Source organism: Mesitornis unicolor, unplaced genomic scaffold (genome assembly GCF_000695765.1).
Source record: "Mesitornis unicolor isolate BGI_N332 unplaced genomic scaffold, ASM69576v1 scaffold8780, whole genome shotgun sequence".
In the NCBI taxonomy this organism is placed as follows: Eukaryota; Metazoa; Chordata; class Aves; order Mesitornithiformes; family Mesitornithidae; genus Mesitornis; species Mesitornis unicolor.
The window spans coordinates 20,291-28,699 of record NW_010156193.1 but is presented as its reverse complement, the minus strand read 5'-3'; the positions used below and the strand labels follow the sequence as shown (position 1 = coordinate 28,699).

Here is an 8,409-nt window from a genome sequence, read left to right as displayed (position 1 = left end):
GTTGTGTAAGGTGTACTTCTGGGAGATGTAGTAGTGCTTGGCAGTCCTGTGTGTGGAAGTGTTTATTTTATGGTTTTAAATGTGACTCTTTTTCTTCACGCTTTTTTCTTTTCCACTGACCTTTAGCAACCTCTTATTTCACACTTAACTCTGCTTATTTGTATGTATTTTGCAGGAATCCCTTGAAGCTTGCCCTGGGAATGGACAGCTACCTCCACTTCTGGAGGAGAGTAGTGCCAGTTGAAGAAGCCTTCAGGGCAAGTCAAGGAGTGTGCTGATACTCTTGGAAGAGTACAGGGAAGGGGTGACCTTCCAGGCCAACAGCCATGCCTTTCGGGCTGAAACTGCGACGGACCAGGCGCTACAATGTCTTGAGCAAGAACTGCTTTGTGACAAGGATCCGTCTTCTGGACAGCAGTGTGATCGAGTGCACTCTCTCTGTGGAGAGCACGGGGCAGGAGTGCTTGGAAGCTGTGGCTCAGAGGCTGGAATTACGTGAGGTAAGAGTAACCCGGGAAAGACCATCTGTCACTGCATAATTTGACACATTTTTAGCTCAGGCAGTCTGTTCCTTTGAATCATGTTATTCTCAGAGCTGGCCAGATATGATCAGCAGCTGGAGCTTGGACAAACATATTCTGGTTGCATGAAAACTGAAGGCAGAATGGCACTTAGGGGGTTGTTCTGTTGCTCATTCATCATAGCTTTGAGAGCTCTTTGTGATATGAAGTTGAGGTTTCTTCCTTTCTTAGAAAGCCATGAGTGTTACTTTCTGAACTGGGATGCAAAAGGCCAAGTTACAGTAACTTTTGTCTGAATGTAAACCTGTTTTCACCAGTACTGCTCCTTGAATTATGCCAGTGGGAAGGAGACCACTAGCTTTTAAATATTCATATTTATATAAAAATATTCTTATTACTAGCATACTGAAAAAAGCATCAGTTGTGTTACTAGTAGGAGCAACTAGTAGCAGTTTGAGGATAATAAGTTTTTTCTTCCTTTAGTTTAACCAAAGTATTTAATATTGGAAACTCTGAAAGGTTTCTTTTACATTCCCAATGCTTCTGAAAAGGCTGAAGAAACTGAGTCTTACTTTATTGAAGACTGAAATCCTTCATTTTCTACTTATTGCTGTAGAGTTCATTGATTATTTTAAGTGTTGAGGCCTTTTTAGAAATATCTCTCCAATGTGCATGGCACAAATGAACTGTCTTTTCTTACTTACCATCTGTGGACTCCTTACATGTATCCTGCATGCTTCTAGGCTTTTGAAAATCACAAGTTGAAAACCATTGCCTGGAAATCACTGGGTTATCATCTGACTGTCCTGGCTGATGCTTTCTGTAAGCACAGCTGGGAAATTGAATGATCTTGCAGTGTCTTACATTTGTTGGTCCACAGCCCTTTTTAATGGTGGCAGCTGGAAGGTGGCATACAAATAACTAGAGTAGATGAAAGCTAAACAAAAACTCCTTTTTGTACATCAGTATTGATAAAGAATGAGAGAAGAATCTCACTCTGTGTGTGTGTGTGTGTGTGCGCGTGCAGAATAGGTAGGAGAATGTGCAAAAATAGGGCAGAGAGTCAGAAGTTTGCATTTGTGGATTTTTTTTTAATGTGAATTTTAGTAGAATCAGCTTCCCTCTTCCCTTCTTGAGATGAAGATTTTCCAGTAATTACTTTTTTTCTTATATTTATTATTTTTTTCTTTCATTCTCTTGGTGGTGCTTTCGGGTGTCCTTACAGAGAAGCGAGGTCCTTCCCTTTCTTTCTAGTGCAGAAAGGAGTGAAATGAATGAAGTGATTCCCCTCGTATTCCTTGTGGGCTTATCTAGTTGGTGCAGCAGACGTCTGGGGCTTAATGAGTCTCTCTGGAGGTCCACCTGCATTTGCAAACAACAGCTCTGTCAGCAAGTCAGCATTCTTTTCCACAAGGCATTTTGTGATTTCAGAATGTGTTTTGTTCCACTTTGGAACCAAACCTAAAGTTTCAAAATTTTCCAGAGAAAAGAGATCAGACAGTAGAGTAGCAAAGGAAGTTGTTTTTTGATCAGTGTTCAATTTCATGGGGGTTTTCTGTTGCTGTGGTTTTTTTTAAATTTTCAAAATTATTTGTGTCTTGCAAAAAGAAATATGTCAGCACAAAAAGTTTGTGTTTCAAGATAAAAAATATTCTAACAACACAGAAGAGAATGCTTTGATGTTGTTGGAACACTTTCCGCTTCTTTCATCACCTCCTCCACTTTTTTTCTAAACAAAGTTTTGGCAACATTGAACCAATTTTGTAAAGTTCAGATTTCAACAGTACAGCATTTTTTTGACAGAAGTTTTTTGGGGTTTTTTTTTGTTTGTCTTTTTGGTAGTTTGGTGGTTTGTTTTTGTTTTTTTGTTGTTTTTTTTTAAATCTATTTCTGACTGGTTCTGGTAGCATCCATTGCTGCTTTAAATGTTTAGCAGAGAAGAGAACTACCTGCCCCTTTCAACTCTAAGAGGGTCTCCCTGTTATCCTCTTCTGCTCCTTTTTTGAGGAATAATTGGACCTGGCAAGCTTGGAGTTGCCCTGTGCTGAGTGCTCTCCTCTCCCTCAGACCCCAGATTCAATTTTTCTTCTGCCCCTCTCATCTTCCTGTCATGGTTTGTAGGAAAACAAGGCTGCTGCAGTCATTTGGTGATGGTCCAGTTTCCTCTCTAGGCTTGCTATCATTGTTGAACTCACTGACCTATCAAATTCTACAGAACAGTCAAAAATACTGTGACAAAGCTCAAATGTCCACAAGATTTGTGCAGCTGAATAGCAGAGTTAGGGGAGAGAAGCCCATTAAGTGTACTGCTTAAGGAGAAAATCCTTGCAAGAGTCCATATTGGAGAGAAACTTTTTAAATTCCCTAAATGCAGCAAAAAATGTCAGCTGGAATATGCTTTTTCTTAGAAATCCTGATCCGCAAACAAGTATGAAAAACTAAGCTTTATTAAATCCCATGCTCACAAAACCATACTAAAATCCTTTTTGTCTCCTCCATGCACTTTCAGGTAAGAATATGTGTTCTATTAAAAGTAATGATCAATTTTTGTTCGATACTGTGATCTGATCACACATTTAAGTAAGTCCCATGTATACCTCAACTTTTACCTTTGTATTAGGAATACATCCACGTTTCACTGAAGCTGATTTCTTAGAAGTGAACAAAAAACTGTCCAAACCCCCCTTGCTAAAAAGCAAAACTGCTGGAGATGACTGTGCATACTGTTGTGAAGGACTGTTGATCATTATACCACACATGACTGAAAAACAGTATCTAATGGATTATGCATATTTCTATTTGATCTCTGGGGAATGCAACTTCCTCCCTGACTGAGTCAGGGTTCAAGAATAGGTCAGTAGAAAGTGTAGCCATGTAACTACTGTAAAATCTGGTTTTATCCTTTTCAGCAAAGCTTTTGACAAAGCGTAAGGTCTTCCAGTTGAACAGTTACCAGTTCCAAAAAAATTAGTGTTATGTAAAAGGTAAAAACGAGGAGGAAGGGAAGGAGAGGAAAGACAAGGTCAGAAACGTCATTTTATAATCTTGTATGTATGTGCACAGATTATAAAAAGGATTTTTTCCCAATATAATGGCATTTATCCCTTCAAGCGAGACTAAGTGAACCTGCTTGAAATAGCAGAGTAATCTGTACAAATCTGTTGAGGCTTCATGTCTCTTTCTCCTTTCTGTTCTCCTTAATTCACTTTATAAAATGAGAAAAAGCTTAAAGACTGAATGTTCTGACATATTTTAAGGTTGGGGGGGCAGTGGACAAGAAGGTCCCTTCCAGACAAAATTATTCGTTTGGGCTGAATATCACAATGGTGCCTCCAGCACCGCGATGCTGCAAAACCCTCAGCAAAGCAGGAGGCTGGTGGGCCAAGCACCTTGGGTGTACGTTGACTGCTGCACAGATGTGGGTGTTTGCTGCCATCCTGACCTGTTTTTGTGCCCTACAAGGTGTCCCCTCCTCATAGGCCACAACTGGAAACCTGTGTTTGGCAGCCAGATTGCCTTGAAGGTTGGCTTGGTTTGACTAGCCTTGCCGGCTAAGCTGGGACGGGGCTCAGGCCGTGCTTGGACAAGATCTTCTAGGAACAACTGGCTGCCGTAAGCAGTGCCTTCCCCTTTGTGCGAGTGCCCCAGGACAGCAGAGTTTAATCCTTTTTGCCTGGAGGAGCTGGAACTCTGCCTCTTTCTCAAGGATAAATATTTAGTTGGCCTCTTAACCAGATGCCTTAATAAACATTGAGCCTGTCTCATTAGATCCTTTTGAGTGAGATTTACTGATTTAGTAAGTGTCTGTCATCTCCTAATGTTGACAATTCTCCTCTCTTTGCCCAACATAAGGGCAGGGACAGCTCTGCATAGCTAAGTTCAAGTCCGAAACCAGTATGTTGCCTCTTGAACTGGCAGCTATAATGCCTTATTTTTTAAGATTTATCAGCACAGCTTTTGTTTTTAATTTTCTTTTCTGACTCACCATATTTTAAAGATCGCCTTTTCCTGTAGTGTTGTTGGGGCATGCAGGTGCTCTGATTCTTGTCTGTTGCTTTAGCAGAGGACCACAGCTCCTCGAGGACTGTAGGCCAATTTCTGTGTACCACGTATGAAGTGATGTGTGGTAGGTAAGACAAATTTTAAAACCTTGAGGGAAAATGAATGTAAACTCTTTTCTAACAGAGCTCTTCATGTATTTGCAGATTAGGCAGATCAACAGCACTAACAGCTGAAGCTCCCTGTCCACAAAGTGGATGTGTGTGCATATATTTAGCATTATGAAAAGCTTTCCTTCAATGTGTATCACCACAGTCTGTAAACTGTGGCTGGAAGAAGTATTTGTTGTCGTTGCTGTTGCTGGAATTGAAAGCATCATTCATTTTCTTTGCCACTTAGACTGCTGATGTACCTGCTAGAGCAGCCTCTGTTACTTCAGAGCCTGCCAGATCCTCCAGCTTCTGGAATCAACTTAGTTTCCAAACAGCTGCTTATACAGAAAAAGATCCCATTTTTATATCCCTCATCTAATTTGTGAGGTGTCTGTGCTGTAAAAATGTTTTGAGGGCTGGAGTGTATGGCAGTACACAACTCTGATTCTGTATATGCCTGGTCATAGCATCCTGATCTTCATGGTCCAGCCATTTCCAGTACCACATTCCTCCATTCTTGTTTGGGAATTACTAATGTCCCTGGGGGAGAAAGTCTCTTCAGGAATTCACAGTAGTGGCTACAGAAGTCATTCCTCACTGTGGGTGCTTTAAAAATGCTAATGTTTTCAAGAAGTAAATATCCTGGTGACAGGGAGCTGATGCTCAGATAGACGTGTTGGTTGTCTCTCCAAAGTGCATGCCTCTGTGACTTGAACTCTGCTCTGCAGTCCCCGTGCTGCTTCTGCAATTGCTTGATCCTCTCCAAGAGGCTTTCCAGGAAAAGAGTCATCATCTAGTTCTGGGAAATGCATGCTGCCATGGTCGTCAGTCCACTGTATCTGCTGCAGTCTAGAAGCTTAAACACTGCATTCCCTTCCCTTCTTAGTCCTTTAGAAGTGGTTCAGGATTCTAGATTTGCTAGTTGAGGAGCCTTTCTACTGTAGCAAATCTGATTTTTTGTTGTCCTCCTGCACCTACTCAAAGGGGAGGGACTGTGGTCATTTGGGCTGTTAAATGCAATACCCTTAATCCCTTGAGCAACTCTTTTAGACTTCAGACTCCAAATCATCTTAGTTGCTAGGTGTATTACAAGCACTTGACACTGTGAATGTGAGTCCTAGGTGATATTAATGTTTACTTTTTAAAGTAATATGGAACTCTCTTTCTGAAGATGAGCTGTCTTGTAGTGATTTTCAAGTTTGTGCTTTAAAGGATTTACCTCATGAGATGGTAAAATCACTGCTTTTCTCTGCCTTCACATGAACTCCTTTCCTTTGCTGTCTCCACTGTCCCTCCCACCTTTGTTTTAATCTTATTATTGTCATGGTGAGCTTGTCAGAACGTTTTTTTTCCCAGTGATGAATACAGAGGGAGAGTAGACATATATCGGTGAATTTGTTAGTTCTGTTTTATGTTTATCCAATGGGAGATGCCTATTTCTTTATTTGTGCCCTGGATTGACTTTTTTGAAGATACCTTTAAATTCTAGAAGGAAATACTACATTGATTGTCTTCAAAAGTAGAACTAACTTGCTTCACTGTACCAAAATAAGCTTAAAGAGAAAGGACTGAGCAGTGCACTGCACATTTGTCAGGCTTAATGGAGGAATCAAGTTGAATTAGTTATCTTCTTAGTTAAATGCTGCTGTGGATATTCCCCAGAATTTAAAATATGTATGGAATGAGATGCTGAAGTAAATACATCTGCACTCCAATTCAGAGTTCTTGCATATGGTTCTCCCTTGCACACCCTCGGCTATAAAATGGTTGAAGCAGTGTTGCTCCTGCTGGCTTGTTGTAATTTCTAAGTATTTTATTCTTCAATATTGCATTAGTTGCCTTTGTATTGTATGCTATGTCATGGTACATGCAATGGTTTTTAGAGAAGTATCTTTTCCAAAGTGAAATAGGCTGTTGATGGCGGCTTTTGCAAAGTGTAAGGGTTTAGATTCTTCTGCTGCTTTTGAAGACTTTTTATTTTAAAAAGTGAACAACTGGGAAATGGAGTTGGTAAAATCTTGATGGCTGATTTGTAAGCCAAACTTTTTCAATGTACTGTATGAAAAGTAATTTCAAACGAAACCTTTATGAAACAGCAAACTGGCTTTTTTTTCTATTTTTTGTCTCAAATATCTTTATTTAAAATGTGGTGCTATATGTAAAGGATTGTGACTGCCTGTGGAAGGATTGTTGTCCAGGTAAGTTAAGCTATAACAACAAAATAAGTATTTTATTTATTTTAGGGTTAATCTAATTTAATGGAAACTACTGGAAAGTTTTAATTGAACAGGTAATCAGCTGGATTAAACACTAAGAAATTATATTGAAATAAAATGAGAGAAATATGCAGAAATAGTAATGATCCCACTTTCAGATCCTAAATCTGCTCACTGTCCAAAAAGTTCATCTCACAGTTTCTGTTTCATTCATTCCAATGTTAGTACAGAGTGGTATTTTATATTGAAGTCATTGCTGGAAATCTCCAGGTGCTGTCAGATGAAATACTGAAGAAAAAGATGTTACGGACTTCACAGTTATGACTACAGTCAGATTTCCAAGCAACTGATGGATCAGTTCCTTTGCTAAATATGAAGAGGTTTTTTTGCCTTTTCATCAGCCATGCAGTCATAGTACTTGCTGTTAGTTATAGTATGCATTTGCCTGCAGTAGTAGATCAGTGTGTTTAAGGGCTTTTGGAGAGAATCCTTCATGATGGATTGACTATTCCTTCAGCTGCTTATTACCAGTTCGTAGTATTTGAAGCTCTAGTTCTGAATGCTGTTCTTAGTTAATTACTCTCTACCAGCAATAATCCCATGTGGCTTACATAGGAGATACTACAGCCATTGAGATTTACACAAGATAGGAAATAAAGCCTAGAGCATTCAACTTGTGTGTGTGATGCACATTTTAAGTGCAACAGTTGTCCATCATAAAACCTTGTGAGTGCAAAGAAGTAAACATGTTCAGCATTGGGTAAATGGTTCTGGTATTGGTAGATACATTTTGATAATGTGTATGTGGGTTTGCATTCATTTTGTAGTTGGAAGAGTCCTTGTCCTTTGCCTCATCCAAAGTCTCACGAATCCTTTGTGCTTAGTGTTTGTTGTCAGTTCACAAGGCATGGGTGTAAAAGAAAACGAGGTCTCAGACACTTTCTGTAAATCATTTATGTCACTTGTGCCATAATGTCAGATGGAGTTCTTTAATATGCATTTGGGAGAGATGGCAAGGGGCAGATAGTACTGCATGAAATAAATTGTATTGCAATATTAATTTGTCATTGTCTTCAAGACTGTCCTAAAAATAATTAAAAAAAAGACGGTGAAAAAGAAATTGCTCTGAGTTTGCATATGGAAAAAATTACACAATGCCATCTGTTCTTATTTGCATTTGTGTCATTGTGTGTGAGATCTGGCTGAAAAAGGTAAACTGACACTGTTTTGTTTCTTTATCTAGACACACTACTTCGGCCTTTGGTTTCTCAGCAAGAGCCAGCAAGTTCGCTGGGTTGAACTGGAAAAGCCTCTGAAGAAGCAGCTGGACAAATTTTCCAATGAGCCTTTGCTTTTCTTTGGGGTAATGTTCTATGTGCCCAGTGTTTCCCGACTGCAGCAGGAGGTAACAAGGTATGTAATTTCCCTCTCTTCACAGCTATACTGTGATATAGGTGGGAGGAAAACAGTTGCTCTGCTTCTGGCATTCGATATTTGCTCAAGTATCATTTGGTTCTTTCC

At 39.7% G+C, this 8,409-nt stretch overlaps 1 protein-coding gene across 1 annotated transcript; it reads left to right on the top strand.

Annotated features, from left to right (window-relative positions):
* Positions 1-326: 326 nt before the first annotated feature.
* Positions 327-8,301, top strand: LOC104538878 (tyrosine-protein phosphatase non-receptor type 14-like; the record flags this gene model as incomplete). The annotated part of the gene is made up of 2 exons (XM_010182273.1): positions 327-500; positions 8,132-8,301. Coding segments are annotated over exons 1-2 (344 nt in total), but the record flags the coding sequence as incomplete, so codon positions are not given.
* Between the last annotated feature and the right edge of the window lie 108 nt (positions 8,302-8,409).